At 39.4% G+C, this 23,096-nt stretch overlaps 1 protein-coding gene across 1 annotated transcript in view; it reads right to left on the reverse strand.

Moving 5' to 3' along the window:
* ADCY10 (adenylate cyclase 10 (soluble)) overlaps window positions 1-23,096 on the reverse strand; it is a 77,285-nt gene that overhangs the window by 39,943 nt on the left and 14,246 nt on the right. Inside the window, exons 9-17 of the mRNA XM_008575580.1 lie at window positions 21,753-21,871; window positions 21,384-21,460; window positions 19,122-19,311; window positions 15,474-15,529; window positions 12,868-13,021; window positions 10,376-10,568; window positions 9,764-9,850; window positions 6,140-6,414; window positions 3,914-4,050 (exon numbers count right to left, since the gene is read on the reverse strand). Coding sequence (XP_008573802.1) covers window positions 3,914-4,050; window positions 6,140-6,414; window positions 9,764-9,850; window positions 10,376-10,568; window positions 12,868-13,021; window positions 15,474-15,529; window positions 19,122-19,311; window positions 21,384-21,460; window positions 21,753-21,871 — 1,288 coding nt within the window. The remainder of the gene's footprint in view (window positions 1-3,913; window positions 4,051-6,139; window positions 6,415-9,763; window positions 9,851-10,375; window positions 10,569-12,867; window positions 13,022-15,473; window positions 15,530-19,121; window positions 19,312-21,383; window positions 21,461-21,752; window positions 21,872-23,096) is intronic.

The following is a 23,096-nucleotide window of genomic DNA, read 5'->3' on the forward strand; positions in this document are numbered from 1 at the left end:
GAATAGGATATACTTCCAGCCCTCAAGAAGCTTAAAATCTACAGGGACATATATATATAAGTAACTAATCATAATACCAGGAAGAGTGACTTAAGAGCTAATGAGCAAAGAAGAATATGTTATGGGAACAGAGAAGAACAATTAATTCAGACTTGGTGGATTCAGAAAGGTTTCATAAAGGAGAAAGTATTTTGATTGATGCTTGAAGGGGTAGTCTGAGCAGAAATTGGAGGGGAGATAAAATGCAAAGGCACAGAGCCTCAGGGTACTCAGCGAGTCAGGGGAGTGTGAGCTAACCAGTGGAGCTGAAGTGCAGTGTGTGGAGTGCTGGAGCGCTGCTGAGGGAAATGTACTTGGAGAGCTAGTTTTGGAGCAGAGTATGGGGGTCATATAATACCATACTCTGAAGACTGGACTTTTTAGACAATGGGGAAATATCACAGATTTCTGAAGGGGAGATAGTGGTAATCCAGCCAGTTGTTTTTAGGAGAGTAAAACTGGAAGCAGCATACGAGAGAAGGCAGAGAATAGGACAGGGAAGACTATGTAAGAAGCTACAGGGGCTGGCCGGTTAGCTCAGCTGGTGAGAGCGCAGCCTCATAACACAAGGTCATGGGTTTGGATCCTCATACTGGCTAGCTGCCAAAAAAAAAAAAAAAAAAAGAAGCTACAACCAGGGGATATCAAGAAGTGATGATGAATAGAACCAGGTAAGTGCTACAGCAAGGAGAGAAAGCAAATACTAAAGATATTGAGGAAATGTTGCCTAAGCAAGATAGTGATGGAAATGAGAGAGACATGAATGATACCATTAATCAAGCTGGGGAATATGGGAGGAGGTACAGTTTGAGATAAAGGATAATGCATTAAGTTTTAGATGTGTTGAGTTTGAGGGAGTCTATGGGATAGTCCAATTGGAAATTGGAAATCCGTATTTACAATTTCTGGAATTAAGAGTGAGGTTAGCATGGGAGATTTTACACACATACACACATTAAAACTGGGGAATAGGTGCATAAGTGAAAACCACTGGGGAGAGAGTACTGAGCCGGCAAAGAGGGTTAAAAATGTAATGTCTCATAGGAGGAGCAGATCCAAAGAGAGAGCCAATGAGCAGCCGAGGGCTGGTCAGAGAGGTAATGGAGGGGAATAGGAAGAGTGTGGGATCAGAAAAGCCAAGAAAGGGCAGCATACTAAAAAGGTGCCAGGTGTGAGTGTGTGTGTATGTGTGAGTGTGTGTGTGTGTTGGTGGTAAGAGTGTGGGGTGCAAGAGTATGACATGGTCCATGCTCTTTTATGCTTGTTCATTTCCCCTTCCACAACCTAGTGCTGTGATGATCATTCTTCCCATGACCCAACCAATACCAACTGAGTACCTCAAGGTAAGAGGCATCATTCTAGGACTGGAGATCCAGGAGTGTACAAGACTCTCTGCCTCACGGAGCTCCCATTCTGACCATGGGAGACAGACAGTAAACAGTAGATACATAAATCAATGGGATAACCTCATAATGTGATTCGGTTGTGACAAAGAATAAAAGGGTGATAGACACGGCATACTCTACTCAAATTCACCTGTTAACATTTTGCCTTACTTGCTATATCTTTTGTTCTCTCTATATGTACATATTTTTATTGAAGCATTTGAACTTAAGCTGCATATATCATGCTCCTTATCCACAGATACTTTACCCTGTATTTCCTAAGAATAACAACATTCTCTTAGATATCTAGAGTACACTTATCACCTTGAAAATTCAACATTGATACAATACTTTGTCCATATTCCAGTTTTGCCAGTTGACCCAATAATGCCCTTTAGCATTCTTTTTTCTTCCAATATAGGATTCAGTCTAGGATTATGTAGTATATTTAGTTGTGTTTTTTTATTGAAGTAAAATTCTTATAACATACAACTAACCATTTTAAAGCACACACCATTTAGTGCCATTTAGTGTATTCAATATATTGTGTAACCAGCACCTCTCCTTAGTTTCAAATTTTTTCATTATCCCAGAAGACACTAACAGGTTTTAAATAGGAAAGACACCTGATTGTTTTTTAAAGACCTCATAACATTGGTTCCCCACATCAGCCAGCCACCAAAAAAAAAAAAAAAAAAAAAGATCTCATCTCAAAACAGACACTGAATAAATGTTTGTTGAATGAATAAAATGTGGAAATAGTATTATTTATTATTATTTATTTCCATATAATATGTGAAAAAAGTATTGCTCTGCAGTATTTATATTTACATATTTCCTTCCCATAATTTATTGGCTAATATATTATTTTAACAGTACTATTTAGCCTAAAAATAATGATCATAGCAGTCATTGTCTTTTAATGATTTATTACCATATTTAAAACTAATTTGGGGCTGGCCATTTAGCTTGGTTGGTGGGAGCATGGTGATGATAACACTAAGATCCAGGGTTTGACCCCTGTACTGGCTAGCTGCCAAAGAAAAAAAAAAAAGAAAAGAAAGAAAACTGATTTTAAAAGTTTTAAAATTATTATTTTTTTTGTTGTTGAAACATGTTGCTTTATTTTTTTATTATTGAAAAATGATTGATTATACATATTTGTGGGGGGCAGAGTTGAATATCAATGCCTGTGTACAATGTGTGATGATCAACTCAGGATAATTAGCATGTTCATCACTATACAATGCAATCATTCTTTGTGTCCATTAGCCAATTTCTTGCTAGCCCCCCACCCCCTCTCCCTTTCACACCTCTAGTAACCACAGTTCTGTTCTCTCCTTCTGAAAGTTCAATGCATTATTGTGATCATTCTCTCTCTCTCTCTCTCTCGCTCTCTCTCTCTCTCTCTCTCTCTCTCTCATTCTTTCTTTTTAGAAAACTAATTTGGCCAGGCGAAGCTAACTTTTTTTTATCACAATCACCCAGAATGAAGAAAAAAAAATTGATCCCTTAAAAAGCAAGCTTATGTCTCTTGTTCCTTTGTTTAAGAAAATTCTTTGGGCCGGCCCGGTGGCGCACTGGAGAGTGCGCCACTTGGGAGCGCGGCAGCGCTCCCGCCGAGGGTTCGGATCCCATGTGGAGACCGGTTCCTGCTCACTGGCTGAGCGCGGTGCGGGTGCAACACCGAGGGTTGTGACCGGTCAGTAAAAAAGACAAAAAGGAAAAAAAAAAAAGAAAATTCTTAACTTGGACCCTGCTCTTCTCTCAGACAACCGTCTCATGTATCTTCCAGAAGTGACCACACTGGCCACATGGGCCTGAAGTCATGTGATTGTACATGAAGTGAGAGGCATCAGATGCAGCTGCAACACAGTTCACAGAGGGATAGGGGGCATCTGAGCTTCATTCATTCACGCAGGAGATGGGGGATTTTCAGGAAAAGGTAGCCCTTTTCCTTGCACTAAAATTATTTTTCTGAATATTCCAGCTGGTTTACTTCATGCCATCATCTCAAGTTTCATCCCCGTGTACGTCTCTGTAGCATGGGAACCTTGTTGATGATTCACTTTGAACTACTAATTTTATCTCTAGAAAACAAGGAATTTTTTTTCCTATCTAGCATCTAAGTCCCCCTTCAGTTCTGATTTGGGGCCTTGAGATTTCTCAGTGTTTTTTTATGTCTATCATAGGTAAACATTCTTTAGCCCAGTCCAGTGAATACCAGGCAATGTTAAGTTCTCTTACAACTTGGGATATCAGATCCAATATCCTTCTTTTTTTTACTTTAAAAAAATGTATTTGATTTTTTATTTTAACATTTACATGTACATATTTGTGTTGTTTCAATACATGCAGATCCAACATTTCTTGCCTCCCCAAAACACTCCGACCCTACAGGAGGCAACCTATGGAAGAGCCCATTCTTGCGTGAGGACTTAGTTACACAGAAGGACAGAGTGAGAAAGAACATTCACTGCAGGACTCACTGAACAGGTTATTCCAGGTCACATCTGTCTTTTCCTCAGACTCCATTTGATGGAAAATGAGTACCCTGTGATGCTCGAGATTTTTTAGCAATTCTTCACAGTAAAATGGAATTCCACAGCTTCCCTCCACGAGGTACCTGTAGTAAAAACAAGGCAACCTGTTTACATTGAAGAGCCATCTTTTAGGAAGGAAAAATATTATTATTTTAATACTTTTGTGTCTTCTCAATCACCTCAAAATAATCTCTTCTCATTCTCCATTTGTTTCAGCTTGTTTTCAACTTTTAGGGATTGCTTCTTTTTTCTTTTTATTTCACTTTTTAAATTGTGTAAAACATTTATGTAATTGAAATCTTTCCAAATTCAAAACTACATAAGGTATATCCTTAGTCTTGCTTCCATTCCTCACGCCATGGGTAACCATTTCAGTTAGTTTTTGGTTTATCCTTCCAATGTTTCTTTTTAAAAATATAAATGAGTGCACGCACACACACACACACACACACACACCCCTCTATTTCACCCCTTTTTAAGATAAAAGGCAGCATGTTATACACACTGCATACTGAGCTGCATATTGTTTTTTCACTCAACCACGTGTCCTTGAACTTCCCTCCAATATCAGCAGATCTTTCTTATCTCTTTTAGCTATTATGCAGTGCACCATTATGTGGATGTGTCCTAGTATATTCAACCTGTCCCCTTAGAGATGGACATTCAGATGGTTTCTAGTCCTTTATGAATACAGATAATGCCCCAATAAAAACTTTGTCCATATGTCACTTCATATTTTTGTCAATATATATTTGAGATAGAATCCTAGAATTGGGATTGCTAGATCAAAAGGTAAATGCAGATACATAAATATAGATACACATACCCATACCCACCCCCCCCCCATACACAAGGGTACTTCAAAAAGTTCATAGGAAAATAGAATTGAAAGATGATATAAATCTTTCCATGAACTTTTTAAAGTTCCTCACATATATAGATAGATAGATAGATAGATAGATAGATAGATAGATAGATAGATAGATAGATATAGATATAGATATCTATATCTATATATATATCTATCTATCTATCTATCTATCTATCTATCTATCTATCTATCTATCTATCTATCTATATACATATACACACACATCATATATTTGCCTCATACATCCTAGACTTGGAGCTGAAGAATCTGGCAACCCAGAAACACCAAGGACATACAAACAAAAAAAGCCCCAATAAAGCCTGCTCTCTCTCTTCTTAATTCTCTATTTTCCAACTTGCATCCTTACACCATTCTCTGACTCCCACCCTTTCAGTTTTCTAAATATTCAAGCTGGATTCCTTCATGCCATCATCTCAAGTTTCATCCCCCTGTACGTCTCTGTAGCATGGGAACTTTGATGATGATTCACTTTGAACTAGTTCTTTTATCTCTAGAAAACGAGAATTTTTTTTTCTAGATAGTATATAAGTCTCTCTTCAGTTCTGATTCTGGGCCTTGAGATTTCTCAGTGTTCCTTTATGTCTATCACAGGTATACATTCTTTAGCCCAGTCCAGAGAATCCAAGAGAGAAGGAGAGAGAGAGAGAGAGAGAAATTTATGCCTCGAGTTATTTTAAATGAGCCTTTGTTCAAGACACCCTTCTTCTAGAAACAAGGCAACCCCATTAGAAAGAATGGATGCAGATACTAAAGTGGGTTGTAAACAACCAGCCAAAGAAGAGACATTGTCTGTGTTGTTAAGGGGATTGCTGTCAAGATCCCAGCAGAGGAGTCACTGAAAAGCTAAGATAGCACTCACTAGAGAGTCGGCAACATCTGTCATAGACAGTGAATACCAGTGCCAGACCACACTATTGCCAGCCAAGTAAGACCTCACTTAGTTACAGATTGTAGCCTTTAATACTTACCATTTTGCCTGTCCTGTCACCTGTCCATGACAAAGCTTTCAGCCACTGTTTATTAAAGTGAGTATACCCATACCCAGAAAGATGAAAAAGAAAGAAATCAACTAAGTAAAGTTTGAGAAAGCTTAAGAGGGTTATAACATGGAAAAGTGACCAACATCTGTCCTACCTAAGCATAATGAATGGCCCCTTCAAAAGGTGGCACCAGCAAAAATACTGTAATACTTCAAGATACATCCTAAGGAATCTGATGAAGTCTGGGCCTGGGGAATGAACGCAGATATCGTGACTTCAGGATAGAAACAGATCACTTACAAGTCCAGTTCTTTGGGGATGCTGCTCACGTTGAGGTCAAGACAGACCTTGCTGCAGATGTCCTTCGGCTGCACTGCACCAAGGCTGACAAAGGTGGTGTTCCTGTTCTTCATTATGGCACTGGCAGCTGCACAGGGCATATCGATGAAGGGAGACAGGGACATGATGATGAAGATAGGAATAGTCTGGATAAGCTTCTCCATAAAGGCCCAGGAGGTTGAATCCACAAACTGGGCCTCATCGATGATGAAAATGATTCTTTCCTCTTTCACTGTCTGGACAAGGTAGAGAAACAGAAAAATGCTGTAAGACTTCAGGTTTTTATACTTATGTATGGGTATGTATGGCAGTTCATGCTATACTAGTTTGAACTGTGATATATATTATGCTTAAAAGAAGATTACATGTCCCTTTTCTCATACAGATCCTTTCCTAACGAGTCTGAATTATTCGCTCACTCATTAAGCATTTACTGTGCATCTGTTAGGGTTGGGCACTGTAATAGGTGCTAGGGATACAGTCTTAAACAAAATATGAAGCTTACATTTCAGTGTCAGCCACATGCATAGTAGGCCCTGCCTTCCCATTGGGTGAAGTGTCCAAATGGAGAAAACCTCCTCCCCAACTCTCACTACTCCAGTCTGCTTGTGGCTTATTTTCCTGTTCCTCTGAGAAGAGATTGGGTTAACTCATTCTTTTCCTCGTGCTTTTACAAAAGTTAAAATTATTTGTGTGTTTCAAAACCACAAATTTCATAAGACAATCATTATAAGGTGTTACAACCTGCCTTATTGTATATACATAATAAGGCTACTCCTACGGCCTCATTCTGTCACCAAATGCGTGGCCCTTCACTAGCCCTGAAAACATTTTAATTACTGGGGGGTCAGGTGGGGTGGGGTGGGGTAGCATTACATTGTTTTCTTTTTGACTGGTATCTTTAAAAAAGATGGAGCAGATAGAGACGTGAGTATTAGTCATGTAATGGCCTTGCAGTGAACTACTTATGAATGAGGATAGTAAAGCAGAAGTACAAAAGCATGATTTCATTCACTAGTACATCATTGGCCCTGGTTTCTTCCAATTTAAAATGAGGAGATCAGGGCTGGCCAGTTAGCTCAGCTGGTTCGAGCATGGTGCTGATAACACCAAGGTCAAGGATTCAGATCCCCTTACTGGCCAGCCTCAAATAAATAAATAAATAAAAATCAAATGAGGAGGTTGAATGGGGTTCTCTCTAATGTGAATAAAAGCCAACATTTACATTGCACTTATTGTGTTCCAAGCACTGTGTGACTCTCTTTACATAGATTAATTCATTTAATCCTCACAACATCCATAAGAAGTGATACTATTGAATCTGTGTGAGACTGTGAACATAACTTACTCCACCTTGAAGCCCTTACCACTTGCTATGTCCTCTGTATGAACCCTGTCCACAGAAGTTATACAGTAATTGGGGGAAGGTAGTTAAAACAATAGGTAGAAACAGCTTGCTGACTACAAAGAAGGAATTTAATGATTAAGTTCTGGTATGGCAGCATCAAGTCTGGCTACCTGCAGCACAAGACCACAAAAGACAGTAATCACCGTCATAAGATATTTGGAGTTAGTGATGTTAGCTTGTTTCTTAGCTAGTAATTGCTTCTTGGCTTTTTCCAGTGCTTTGTGTGAACTGTCTGTAAAAACTTGCACTGGACCAGGATGTGGCGCAGAGAAACTTCGTGTACACTTCTGGATCATTGCCCACCTGATACATCATCCCATAAGTAAATCACCCTTTTAATAAAATTCTTTGCTTTATGGCATGGAAGTGCCTGCCTCATTTTTTGGTCTTAAGATACCTTCTCAGTTTGGTGGGCACTTTACTTTTGGCTGACCTTCAGATATATATTTACTAAGAAAATTTAGGCACAGAGAAATTAGGTAACTTGCCCAAGTTCACACCTATAGTTAATGATCCAAAGACTGTTGTCATAGCAGATAGTCAAAGCACAGCTTCAGCAGGGATTTCCAAACTAGATTCTGCATCAGAACCAACTGAGAAGTTTTAAAACAAAAGCAAACAACTAAATGGATTCCTAGGCTCAACCCAAGCCCTACTTCTTTAATACGTAGGGATAGAACTCACAAATCCATATTTTTAAAGAACTTCCTTAGATACACTTGTGGTGCAAATAATCCAAAGCCTGACATTTAGGAACTCCTGATATTGCCTTGCCTATATAACTGAAGTTGCAGAAGGTTGTACTATAAATTTAATACAATGCAACAAACGTATACTGATCATCTATTACGTGCCAGGCACTCTACTGCTGATACAAAAATGCGTAAGGGGCTCCCTGTCCTCAAGAAGCTCAGAATCTCCTGAGGGAGACAGACAGACAAATTAAGTAATGAACTGCAACACAGTGTGGTAAGTATAGTAATAAATGTGTTCAAAGCATTACAGAAGCATGTGGAGGAGGAATTAGTCATGCCTAGTGATTTGGCAAAGTTCTCACCAAACAGGTGATACTGAAGGATGAGTAGCATTTCTCCAGGTTAAAAAAAAAAAAATCTTTTGACTTTAATCTTATTAGCACTGGGACTTATTTGGAGAGTATGAAGTGTGGGTTGATGTGATTAGCATTTACTCTGGCAGTTATATGGGGAATGAATTGGAGTGGAGAGGGGTGAAGCACAGGGATTAGTTGAAAGCTATGGAAATAGTCCAGGAAAAGACAAAAGCCTGGACTATGGCAGTAGGAACAGAAGACAGGGAGATTCCAGAGATGGTTCAAGGTAGAAACAGCAGGACTTGGCAATTGAGTAGATATGGGGTACAGGGGTGAGGAAGAGGGCAAGGATAACATTAAATAATGCACGAATGAATTTGCCATTAACCAAATCAAGGATGAGGATCAGGATGAGGAAGAAAGGGCATTGTAGTAGAAAAAAAAATGAATGTGGTATTAGATAATGAACTCAGTGTGAGTTACTACATCCAAGTGAAGTATATAAAAGGTTCTTGGAAATATGGCTCTGGTACTTAGAAGGGAGGTAGGGATTGGAATATAAATTTGGTGATCATCAATGTATAGTGGACAGTTGGAGTCATAAAATTACTCAGAGAGCTAACATCTGTTGAGTGTTTCCTATGAAGGAGGCACTGTTCCAAGTGTTTTATATATAATTTAGTCATTTAAACCTTACACCCCCATGTGAGCTAGGTACTATTATTTCCCCCATTGATAGATGATAAAACAGAAGCACAGAGTGGTTAAGTCACTGGCTACCTTTAGGCCTAAAGGTTCACACCACAATAGTCTGAGTACAGAGCCTGCATATGTACAGCCTTTGGTATATTACATCTCATCCAGAGAATGTAAAAAAAAAAGAGGGCTGGGAGAGGCCAAACTCCCCAGAGTAATGTTAAGAGAGTCCTTTCAAGGATATGCAAATTCCAAGCAGAATCTTAGCTCACATTTGGAAGGATGAAGGAGAGTGACGCCCTTTAGGATAAAGTTTTCACATACTTCCAAAGCTTCTTGTCATTGGAGTCTGAACCCCTCTAACCATCTACCTTTGTGGTGATTTGTCCAGGTTTCCTCCCTCCATTGCTTTACCCACAAATGCTCTTACTTGCTCCAAAATCTTCATAAACAATGTTTCCAATTGCTTTTGCTTTCTGGAGGAGCTCATCCTGGAAACCTCCCGTGAAATTGGAAACTGTACAAAGAATTATGAAAATATTGAGTATGGGAAAATAGCAAAGGGAACTCCTACCTGTGCGACTTTGGGCAAAACACTTAACTGTTCTGCACCTTCATGTGTTAGATGATCCATAATGTCCCTTCCAGCTCTAAGACCCTATGCCATTGACTCTAATGGAACAGGAAAGAACAGGGCATACTGTCTTTGCATGGCAATTACTTGTGGGAGCAGAGTGATTATATGTCCCAGACTAGCCAGAATAGGATAGCTATGACAGAAAGGTGAGAAAAAAATAAATCAACAGGTGGCTGTTTAGGTTTTCTTGAGTACGGTATTTCTAGATACCTCCAATATGTCTCAAGAATGTGGATGCACATTCAAGGAGGACTAGGAACCATTTACTCACCATCTGGGTGCTCCAGATGAGAAAAGAAAAGGGTAATAAAGGCCAAAGAGATGCTAAGTCATAAAGCATTAGGGAGGAGGTGCTGTATCTGCCCCATGGCTATTTCTTGAAGAAGTCTAATACTAGCTAGTTACCTGGACATGGAAAATGTCATTAAGAAGACAGTGGAACTTTTCATCCAACAGTGTCTTGACTTTATTTTGAAGGTTGGTCTGTCGTTCTTTATAATGTTTACAAGTATCCAGACCTAATACATTGGCCATGAGTATCTGGATGGTATTAAAAGTTTGATGGAAGCTGATCTTAGTTAATGCAATAGCAATAATCCTGTTTATGAGAAAGTCAAGAATCAGATGAGAGTTGTTAAATATTTTTTTTGGAAATAATAAAGATGATAATAATAAAGGAAAGCTCTGATACCTCATAGCTCTGATGACAGAGATTTACCAAGCTATATGGAAGCTGTTCTTAATTCCTGCTTCTGATGTACTCCCATCATTCCACCATGTTGCTAGGCCCTGATAACTTAACCTAGCAACCCCCTCCTTTCTAGTCCTACAACTACTGGTTCAGGCCCTAGCACGCTCAGCTATGCTACCGCAATAGCATGCCACTACCACTCCCTAGTGTCAAGACCCTCTGAATGCATCACCTTCACAAAAACCTGAAGGATCTAGTTAGATGCAATTCTTCTTGTGTTGCTCTCCCAGTTAAAATTTTTCAGCGGCTCCCGTCACCTAAAGGTGTAGATTCAGACACCTTTATGTGACATATAAGACCTTCCAAGGCCTCATTTTTCATTTCTTGCCACTCTCTGCCTAGTGATCTGCTCTCCACCAACAACAGGTGGGTGAGAGTTCCCTGGCTTGCCTCTCTATGCTGTCTCCTCAGCCTGGAGTGGTGTCACTCCTCACAGTCCCTCATTCACTGTTCCTCTGCAAGTTTCAGCTCAGGTGCAGCCTCCTGAAAACCTGCCCTGACACCCCAGGTTGGCTTACACACCCCTCTGCCTCTGAGCTTCCACCATCTCTATCATTGCCCTCACCACATTCTATTTTATTGTTATCTCTCTCCTCCTCTTCTTCTGTGAGAGCTCCTTTAGGGCAGGGATCAGGTCTTATTCATATTCAGGACTTTGGCACTTGTTGTGTTGACTCATGTTCCCCCAAAATTCATATGTCAAAGTTTCAGCTCCTGGGACCTCAAAATGTGACCTTATTTGGGAAGAAGATTGTGGCAGATGTAATTAGTAAAGATGAGACCATACTCAAGTAGGGTGGGCCCCAATCCAATATGACTGATATCCTTATAAAAAGGGAAAATTGGGACACAGACAGTACACAGGGAGAATGTTATGTGAACATAAAGGCTGAGATCCAGGTGACACTTCTACAAGCCAAGGAACACCAAAGATGGCCAGAAACTAGGGGAGAGGCTTGGAACAGATTCTTCTCCATAGTCCTGAGAGAGAACCAACACAGATGGCACCTTGATCTCAGGCTCCTAGCCTCCAGAACTATGAAACAATAAATTTGTGTTGTTTAAGCCACCTGGTTATGGTACTTTGTTATGGTAGCCCTGGCAAATGAATACAGCACTTAACATTTCCTGGAACACAGTAGGAATTCAATGAGTGATTGAATAAATAAAAGTCTTCTGGTTGTTGTGATTATCCCCTCAGCAATGTTAAAGGTATTTTAAAACTTGCATTTCTCAGGCCTGACATTAAAGAGAGATAGAAATCAGCTAAAAATAATACACAGTTAACAAGCATTTTCCCCTCATAGCCTCTAGGTTAGATGGTGAAAGGCTATGAGACACCATCATCATTGTCACGGTCATCATTACTGTTGTTGAATACCATACTATTCACTTCTATGAGGGTGCTAGATGGATTGTCCCAAAGAGAGCCCTCATTACATTCCATATATGAAAATAGATAAACAATATGAGGTAAGTACATTAGTTCTGTCTTCCACAGGAAAACCCAGAGACCTGTTATTCTCTGTCCCCGTTCTCAGGGCTAAATGGTTTGAACTGGCGATTGCCTGTCTGCTAGCTGTATAGACTTATGTGTTTGTTCTGCAGACTAAATCTAACATTGAGGGGCCAGCCCGGTGGCGCACTGCTACAGTGCGTCGCTTGGGAGCGCAGTGGCGCTCCCGCCGAGGGTTCGGATCCCACATACAGACCGGTTCCCGCTCACTGGCTGAGCGAGGTGTGGGCGCAACACCGAGGGTTGCGATCCCGTTGCCAGACACGAAAAAAGACAAAAAGGAAAATAAATAAATAAATAAATAAATAAATCTAACATTGATCTTAACATCTATGTCAGTTGTTCTCAACCTCTCTGCACATTGGGATTACTTAGGAAGATATAAAATACCCAAGCTCCACCTGAATCAGGATTTCCAGGGGTCAGCCCAGTTTCTCTTTCTCTTAGTTGAATATGTTTACCATCAATTATCTATTCAGCACAAAGGTCATAACACTCAACAGTTGTAGATTGTGAATAGTTTACATAAGGCAAGTTATATAAAGAAGAGGAGAATAAAAATTAGTGAAACTCTTTAAGGATATCAGGATTCTCTGAGTTCACAAAGAGTGGTAATTGTGAGACACTCACCTGTGGTTCTCACCTTGGGCCAGGTACATGATTTCCATAAGTATCTGGCTTTTTCCATATCCTGATAATCCTTCATACATCAGTACTCGGCTGCAGTTAGATATCAAAAATTCCTTCATAATACACATGAAGTATTTGATCTCCTTATCACGTCCTGTCATTTTTTTTTTTAAAAAAGAGGGAGCAAACTCAATCAACATAAAATAGTCTAGGGGTATTTTAAAAAGCACATGGTGACAACGCTTCTAAAAATATCCTTGGAACTTTCGTGGCATTGTTCACGGACGTTGATGCCCTGCGCACTTTTAAAATTTTGTAAATCTTTCTCTAGAGCTTTCTAGTTGACAATGTGGTTTTACAGTTTTATTTGATTACCACAAGCTGTGAAGGAAAGTATTTTTATAAAGCTCGTTATAATTCCATTTAATTATAGTGTAGAAAACTGAGATTTGCTTAGATTGTACAACCAGGAATTAAACCAAGGCTATCTAACCCTAAAGCTTGTTTCTTTTCCTTTTTATTTTTTTTCTACAACATAACAGAAGTAATCTGTAAATTTTTACATTAGGAAATAAATTTGTTAAAGTTAGCGTTCCTATATTGAACAATTATGGATAAAATGTTTTTATTTCCAATTCTATGATGAAGGAAACTTGCCCTCTACCAATGAAACTTGCCCCTCAGGGCTAGTAGAAGAATTTTCAGTGATAAGAAAATTCAATTTGCCTTAAAAAATCATGTACAGATTACTTCTATATAAGAGCAACTTATTCTTAGTAAAATTCTTAGTAAAAATAAATACAAGTATAGATTATTTCTATCATAAGAGAAATCTATCCTTAGTAAAATTCATACTAAAAATAAATTGAAGATTTTTTCTGATAATTAAACTAACAAATGCTCACTGAGAAAAAATGGAAAACACAGTAAAAGAAAAAAAAAATAAAGCAAAGAATGATTACATTTTGTAAAGATGAGTATAATAATTATCCTGATTTGATCATCAGATATTGTACAAAAGTATTGATATTCAACTCTGTACTCCACGAATATGTATAATAAATTATATTTCAATAAAAAAAGAAAATAAATAAAAATCACCTTGAGTTATAACCCCATCACTGTTATTTTGTTATCTTGTGTGTTTTTGAAAACATGTAACAGGATACCCAGGATGAAATCTGAAACTCAGCTCACAGTCTTTGAAATCTCGGGGGACAGGAAAGAGTTGGAAGAATTGTAAATTCAAAGCAGAGCAATCACTATCAAAAGAGTTGGAGACTCACTTAGGGCCAACTATTCCTTCTTTGCTGGACAGATGACTGTGGAAGTTCTGTTTTGTCATTCATTGATAAAGCAAATACATACTCGGGTACCATCTAACATCTTTGTTAAAAACCAGAACCATTAATCCAAGTGTAGATTGTTTATAAAAAGTAGCTAAATGCTTTGTTTGGTAATGTAAATTGCTGGGTATGGTTTAGTGAGAACTGCTCTGCAGACTATATTGTTTCTTTTGGGTGAAACATTCCCTTTCTGATAATGCATTCGAACTTCAATTTTGTGAGATGTGTTGTGTTCTTCTCTGGCCTGAGGCTCACATAGGCACTCAGAAGATGAGGCTCAAGAGGCTGTGCAGCCGAATCTTCTAGCTCTTTGTGGTCTACTCATACAGAACACATAGAGGATACACTTTATGAATTGTCTTTAGCTGGATTCTAAAATGAGGTTAAGTCAACTTGACTTGAAATATGTGCACCTTGTTTCTATCTAAACAAAGCCCTGATATCTGTGACTGCTATATGCATTTTTGACCCTAAAAAGCCACTATTTGTTCATTACAATTTCATTTACAGGAGCTCTTGTAAAAGAAGGGCATTTTCCATACTGCTAACTTCTGACAATCTGGTTTTGGCTATCGCTTTAAGGTAAGGTATATGGGCCTGATCTTTAACTGTTACTGGTAAAGAATCAGGGCAAAAAGACAAGGAGATCAGACTGAGAAATGCATATTGTACCAGTGTGTTCTAATGTGACATCTGCAATCTTGCAGAAAGGTTAGGATTCCAAAACTGTATCCTTTGTCCTGACAATTTTACTCCTACATATATACTCAACAGAAATGCATACATGCGTTCACCAAAAGACTTGTGCAAGAACACTTATAGCAGTGTTATTCATAAGAACCAAAAACTGGAAACAAATGTCGTGAAACAGCAGAATGGATAAATTGTTTATATTCACAAAATGGAATACTACATAGTAATGACAGAGAATGAATTACAGCTACTCCCAACAACATGGATGGATTCCTTAACACACCATGAATAAAAGACGATATATATAATTATACAATGTATGATTCCATCTATATCAAATTTTAAAACAGGAATAAGTAATCTTAGGGTGTTAAAAGGGGAAAGGGAGCAGGAGAGAGCATGTGGGGGTTCCAGGAATATTGCTATTTTTCTATTTCTTGACCTGGGTGATGATTATATTTTCATTTTGTGATAATTCATTAACGTGCACACTTAACATTGGTGTACTTCTCTGTATGTGTTATTACAGTTCAATAAAGAAGTTTAAAATCAAGGCCCACTACCTACCCAGCAAAGGGTAACGCTCATTTCTGTTGCAGATGAGGTATGCCATACCAAACATGCTGAAGAGAAGAAAAAAAGGAAAGATGTTATATTCAAAACAGAGAAATATTGATAGCAAAACTGACTAGTTCTTAGTTCCCAGAAAGCCTCCTTTTCAATCTCTAACAAGATTCTATCCCCTGACTCAAGGGTTGCAAACGCCAAGAAGAAGAGAGAAGAGAATTTCTCACTTGGTAAAAGAGAGCCCAAACAACTTATACAGCAGCTATTACCACTGCACCAGACACGTTGTTCAATAAATGCTTGTTAAGTCTGCATTGGTAGAACAGCCCCTTTCTGGGAGACCAGACACCCAATATAGAACCCAATAGACTTGGATTTGGTGCAGAGTCTCACACCTGGAAAGATTCCATCGATTGCTCAAACGATAATAGCTCACCTTTGCTGAGCACGTGCTGTGTGTCTGGCACAGTTCCAAGTGCTCTACACATAAGAGGGTACTTCAAAACATTCATGGAAAAATTTGTATTATCCTTCAATTCTATTTTTTCATGAACGTTTTGAAGTACTCTTGTATCATTTCCTCTATTCCTGACAAAAACATTATCAAGAAGTGATACTATTATGTCCATTTTACAAATGAGGAAATATAGGCACAGAGAGTTTAACTTGCCTGAGATCCCATGGCTAGCAGTGACACAGGATACTGACATGCTCTAAACCAAAGCCAGCGTTCAGACGCTTGCCCACAACATAATACTGCCTCTTGAAGGAGACGTTTAATCAGAATGAATTATTCCCTTGTCTGTACTACCATAGTACTTTGTTATGCTTCTCTTATAGCACATATCGAAGTCTCCCACGTACTACAGCTGATTTTGAATATGTTGGTCTTCTCCATTAGAATATAAATTTTCAGGGATAGGAACCAGGCCCTGTTTACATCTGTATGTGTATTTCTACAACCTTTTATCTGCAGAGAGGGTGTAGAAAAATCATGAAGAGTTCAGGCTTTGGGATCAGATGGTTCTGGGTCTGTGTGTTAGATGGATTTCATTAATGGCTCCACTTCTTCACCCCTACTTGTACCTACGCCCTTTGTTAAGTAACTTGGCAGTGTCTTCTTGCTCTGGGCTCAGCCTTGTGAATGCTTTGGCCAATGGGTTGCCAGTAATCATGAGACAAGGAAAAGGCTTGAAAAATCCTTGTGCATTGGGCCTGCTCTCTCACTCCTCTCATATTGCCACAACGACATACTTGATGGAGGATGAGACACGTAGAGCCAAACTGCCCCAGTTACCTCAGCAGAGGCCATCCTGGATTGATCAACAACACACTGAAGGCCCAGGCATGTGAATAGCTAAGGCAAGATCAGCCAAATCCAGCCAAGATCAACTGAACCCCACATATTCATGAGATAAATAAATGTTTATTGTTGCATACCACTGAGGTTTTATGGTTGCCTGTAATACCACATTATTGTAGTGATTTGAATCTTGGCTCCATTACTTACTAAAGATATGACCATGGACAAGCCATTTAATATCTTTGAGCCTCAGTGTTTAAATTTATAAAATAGACTTAATAATAGTTTCTACCTCATACAGTCAATATTAAGAATAAACTGTATATTTTGAGATAAAGCACCTAAAATTTAAGTGCTCATTATTATCATTATTCATCCATTTATTCAAACAGTGTTTTATTGATAACCTATGTATGCCAAGCACAATGCTAAGCCCCAGGAATACAAACGTGAATAAAAAAGACTGCTTGAACTAATTGCAGCCTGGTTCTGTTATCTGACTCTTTAGGACCTAGATTCTAGCTTGCTAATATAAAGAGTAATTTTATTTACTATTACTTATTATTTATTTCCATACTATTTATTCACCCATCCACTCATTTATTCATCATTATTGAAGGTCTTATTGTGCACCAAGTGCTGGGGACATGAGAATGTACAAGAAATAATCGGGATCCTCAAAGAACTCACAGTGTGATAAGTGAAAAGCATAACACATCAATAATTGTGATACAGTGTGATGTGCGTTCTAATACAGCCATGTGCTGTAGAGTCACACGAGGGAGTTACACTATCTGAGCTGGGATGGAGTAGTTCCAGAGACACCTTCATAGAGGAGTAGATCTTTGAGCTAGATTTCAAAAACTGACTGTGGTTTTCCCAACAGACCAGGGGTGGGGTGGGTGCTGATGAGGACAATCCACTTAGATTATTATCATATGTATATTTTCATTCTCATCCACAGCTCCTGGCTTATTCTACCTTTTCCCTGCCTTTCTGTCTCAGAGTTGGCCATAAAAAAATTCTCTGACCTACCTTATCTGATTGTAGACCATATGATCCCCATGCCCAAGAGGAAGAAATGCTGCACAGGGAGGTCAGGAAGAATCTGAACAAACAGGCCTTGGTGGTTTTGCCCACACAGTATTAGATCATACCCTTTTTGTCCAGTTACATTTCTACACGGTTGTCCATGCTTCGATCATACCTATGTAATGAAGCTTCTGTAAAAACCCAAGAGCACAGGGTTTAAGGAGCTTCCAGATAGCTGAACAGGTAGAGGTTCCTGGAGTGTGATGCTCCTGGTGAGGGCATGGAAGCTCCAAGCCCCTTCCCCCATACCTCGCCCTGTGCATCTCTTCATCTGTATCCTTTGTGATATCCTTTATACTAAACTGGTAAGCGTGTTTCCCTGAGTTCTGTGAGCCACTCTAGCAAACTAACTGAACCCAAGGAGGGAGTTGTAAGAATCCTAATTTATAGCCAGTTGGTCAGAAGCACAGGTGAAACAAGTTGAGGCTTATGTCTGGCATCTCAAGTGGGGGACAGTCTTGTGGGACTGAGCCCCACTGTGGGATATGACATTATCTCCAGGTAGATAGTATCAGAATTGAATTGGAGGGCACTTAGCTGGTGCCTGCTGGAAAATTGCTTGCTTAATGTGTGGGAGGAAACCCCACACATGTGGTCACAGATGTCAGTCTTCTGTGTTGATTGTTGCTAAGACTGCAGGAAAAATGCACTTCGGTGTGTGTTTTTTCCACTAGCACAACACCCCAGAAGAGGGGGCAAAGAAGGAGATGAGGTTGGAAAGGCAGTTGGTATCTTGTATGTCATTGCAAGGAATTTGAACATTATCATGGAAATACTTGGAAGCCATTGAAGAATTTTTAGTTCCATAGTAACACCCACACGTCTAAGTTGGGCTTTTGGGAAATTTCACTTAAGACCTAGAGGAGGAATGATATCTTTTATTCTTTTAACTCTAGCAATACCTGGACACACAGTTGGCATAATCAGTAAATATTTAGTGGTTGGGGATTGGGCCTATCTGGGTGCAAATACATACTCAACTAGGGGGATTTTCTGTTCTGTTTGCACAACCTTTGAAGAATCACTCTTGGCTTCTCAGACCTGAGGGAAGAATGGTATCTTCCACCATGCTGCAATATGTGTAGGATGGAAGAAAGATGAAGGATTTTGAAGTCTGGATCTTGGTCTGGGAAAGAATAGATTTCAATTTCATCAATTGTCTTCAAATCTCAAATGAGTGACTGATTGCTTTGCTATCATAATTTCCCAACTTCTTTACCAAAAATGCTGCCAAATCAATGCCCCACACTCACACTTTCTCATTAAGGCCCAAACACTGATAGATTGGTCCAGAATCTCCAACACCTTTCATAACTTTCTTCGGAAGCTCTTTAAAAAAGTAGGCTGGTAGGTTGCTGCCATTGTAGGTAACAGAGTCACAGGTCACGATTCCTGGGTAGTACATCATCATCCTGGCAGCTATGTTGACTTTTTGACCAATGACTAAAACAGAAAAGAGAAAGTCAGAGAGAGGGAAAAAACAGCCATTGAACTGAATGTAATCCTGTCCCCAAATGGCATTTTACCTTTTACTCCCTTCACCTCTTATGAATGACACACAAATCTAGCCTTCAACTAAGTACATTCAGCCAATGGCTATTTAAAAATATATGCAGAAAGTTAATTCAATTAGCCTTTAGCAAAATTTCTACCTCACCTGGGAGGCCAAGAGGATGATCTGCTCAGGGATGGAAGGGCCTTGAATATGGAGAGGATTCTGAAAGTGGGATGGCCACAGGCCTGTGGGCTCGCAGAGAAGGTATAGCTGGTTTTCTGCTACAAGGTGGACAAGGACAAGCTTGGGCCTGGGGTGCGGATCCCCAAATGAGACACAAAATTGTGTCTATGCTCTTGTGAATGAACCTTCATTTGCTGATTTCCTAAGAGTGAGTAAATGAGATTGGAAGGATTTGCATGGAGGATTGATTTAGGAGATTTTAAAGAGGCAATACACTGTACAGAGTGCACAGACTCTGAAGCCAGACTGTGTAGGTTTGAACCCCCTCACTACCTTCCAACTACTATGTGCAAATTACCTGGGCAAATTACTTTAATTCTTCACTCCTCAGTTTCCTGATCTATAAAACAGGGATGATAATAGTAACTATCTCAGAGAGTAGTTGCAGTGGACTGAATTATGTCCTCCCAAAACTCATTGAAACTTGAATTGTGTCCCTCAAGTTTTAAGTATTAGAAACTTAGCCCCCACTGTGACTGTTAACAGGGTGGGAAATCCGATTATGGTAATCAAAAGGTGGAGCCTTGAAGAAGTGATTGGATTGTAGAACTGTGCAGTAGTGAATGGATTAAAATTGGTGGTCGGGGCGTGGCTCTGAGGGCTTTATTTATTTATTTATTTATTTATTTTTAAAAGATGACGGGTAAGGGGATCTCAACCCTTGGCTTGGTGTTGTCAGCACCACACTCTCCCAAGTGAGCCATGGGCCAGCCCGGCTCTGAGGGCTTTAAAAAATAGGAGAGTCTCTTTCTTGCTCTCTCTTTGCTTTCTCTCTGCTTCCACCATCTTGCAATGTGAGACCCCTGGATCACTGCTGCCACCACCAGATGGACTTTGGACTTCCCAGCCTCAGAAACGATAAGCAATAAATGTCATTTTTCTTTATTAAATCACCCAGGTTCAGGTATTTTGTTATAAGCAACATAAACAGACTAATACGGTAGTTTTTGAAGATTAATGAGTGAATACATGTTGAGCACTTTGAACAGTAACTGGCTGCCAGAGAGCCCTCAATCGATATTACTACTAATCAGATATTAAATATTTCACTTCGACATACAGTTGAATATTTCTGATCAAGATATTCTTTTTTCTTTTCTACTTTTTTTCTTACTTTTTACTATGGAGAAATTTGGCCATACAATAAAGCATAGCATCATGAATTTCCGTATATCCATCACCCTATCCCAACAACCAATCCTGCCCCATCCTCACCCCCATCTACCCCACAGCCTGTATTATTTTGAAGAAAATCTCAAACATTGTGTCATTTCAGACATAACTATTTCAGTATTTTAGGTTTATTCAGTATTTTAGAAGTATTATTGCTGACCATATTGAACCCTAATAGGATTGAAGAGGGAAGTAACGGTAAGAGTCATGAAATCTGCAGATAATGCTGACTTATTACTACTCTCTTTTGAGAGTAGCGTTATTTTTCAGTAATGCCAACATGCATAATTTTTAATAAGCAGTACTAATGTATTCCAGGAATTAAGAGGAATAACAGTTTAATGTTAACAGGAGATTATTACAGAAGCCCCTCATGCCCACTGCTACCCGCCAATGACTACATATTTTTTACACTCATGCAGAGTACTTTGCAAGCACTGAGCTGTTGATGGGCAAAGCCACACAGCTTGGTTCCATCTGGAAGACTGTAAACTTTCTGAGGGTGGTGCCACGTCTCACTCATTTCCGTGCTTGCTCCCACATGGCCCAGTGGCAAGGCACTGTGTTTGCTGAAAGAAAATGGAGATGATCCAGCTGAGCACACCTGTGTACTCGTGCCTCACAGTGTGTCCCACGATCCCACAGAAGACAATCCCGCTGGCAACGCCGATGGACACAGTGCTGGGAGGGAAGAGATAAGGATAGTGAGCATAGAGAAAGTGTGTTGGGGGGAAGAATTTTCAATAAATATTTATCTCCCCTCTGTAATTAGTTTAGGGCAATTGTACATGGCCTGGAGATATGAAGAAGGGACAGTTTGTGACACAGAACTAAGTTCTCAAAAAAATAAATAAACAAATAAATAAATAAGAAGTAAATTCTCAGGTCTTCTTTCCTCTTGCATGCGTGTACCCCCTCCCATAGTCTTTAAATGGGTCAGAGGCCACTGGGTGGGATCAGGGTCAACACTCACCGGATTTTGTAAACCTGAGAACAGAAATCAAATATGTCCACAGCACTTTCCAAAGCATGAGTGACCTCATTGGGCGCCTTTTCTCCAGGAAAACCAAAGACACAGAGGAAGGAACAGCCCTGTGAGGGAGAATCAGCAAGCAGGGCTGGTGAGCTTCAGACTGGACCAGACAGGAGGCCCGCCAGAGGGCTGAGACCATATCCACTGTCTGAATGAGATTTGATCATAATTTCTCTCACACCTATTGTATTTTTAGTAAACTTCACATAACTACTACTGCATCGTCAACAGTAGGGATTGAGCCCTTGGGAAGGGCTTGCTTTTGCTCCAGAGATCGTGAACTGTGCTGAGCTGTTTGTGTGCACTCTTTTGTCTACTTTCTCCTGTAGCCAAGGTCTTGCATTGCAAGGTGCTAAGTTTAAGTCTAAAAAGCAACACAGAGTAGTGGGAAAGGCATCAGCTCTGGAATCAGAAAATTTGTGTTTTCAGGCCACTTCCCAATTGCAGAAACTTGGTTAAGTCAATTACAGTCTATGAACTTCAATTTATCATTCTGAAAATGGATATAATATAAATATGCCAAGGTTTTTGTGGCTACTAAAAGGATTAATGTTATATATATTTTAAAGAGACTTTGTAAACCATGAAGTATTTTTTCTGATATTGTTTTTATTCTTAGGAATAAAGATTTAAGCTGGGAGTGGGTTTTCTTGGCATGAAGCTAATTGTTCAAGCAAAGATTAAACTAAAGATTGGCATTCTTAGTGACTTAAAAATGACCTCAGTCAGATGCTGTTGTCTGAATCAGATTTCATTATGATTTCTCTCACACACATTTTATTTTCAGTAAACTTCATATAACTTCTAGTGCATTAACAACAGTAGGACTTGAAAAGGGCCTAATAAATAAAGGGTGATTGGTTAAATTTTTGAGTCTATATGTGTTATATCCTGATGAAATGGAAAAACAACAATAACAACAACAACACTGAAATACCTCAATTTCTTCAATCCTCTCCAAAAAGAATTTGATCAAGTGTCAGATTCTAAAAGGGGCTGGGCTATGTCTTGACATGAGAGAGGAAACCCTGTTTCCAGGTTTATATAAAAACTCTATGGAGGGCAACCCCTTTGGGGGCACCAGTGTGTTTGCTTTGCCCCCAAATTTTGTGACTTGGCACAGCAAGCATTTGGCTCACTCTGGCAATGAGAATAGCAGCACTCACTTACTGAGTGTTGACTGTGAGATAGGTATTGCAACTATCATACATATTATCTATGTATGATAGTTGCAAGATAAGGACTAAGGACTTCATACATATTATCTAAAACGTTCAACAATCA

This window comes from Galeopterus variegatus, unplaced genomic scaffold (assembly GCF_000696425.1).
Source record: "Galeopterus variegatus unplaced genomic scaffold, G_variegatus-3.0.2 Scaffold1209, whole genome shotgun sequence".
NCBI classification, from domain to species: Eukaryota; Metazoa; Chordata; class Mammalia; order Dermoptera; family Cynocephalidae; genus Galeopterus; species Galeopterus variegatus.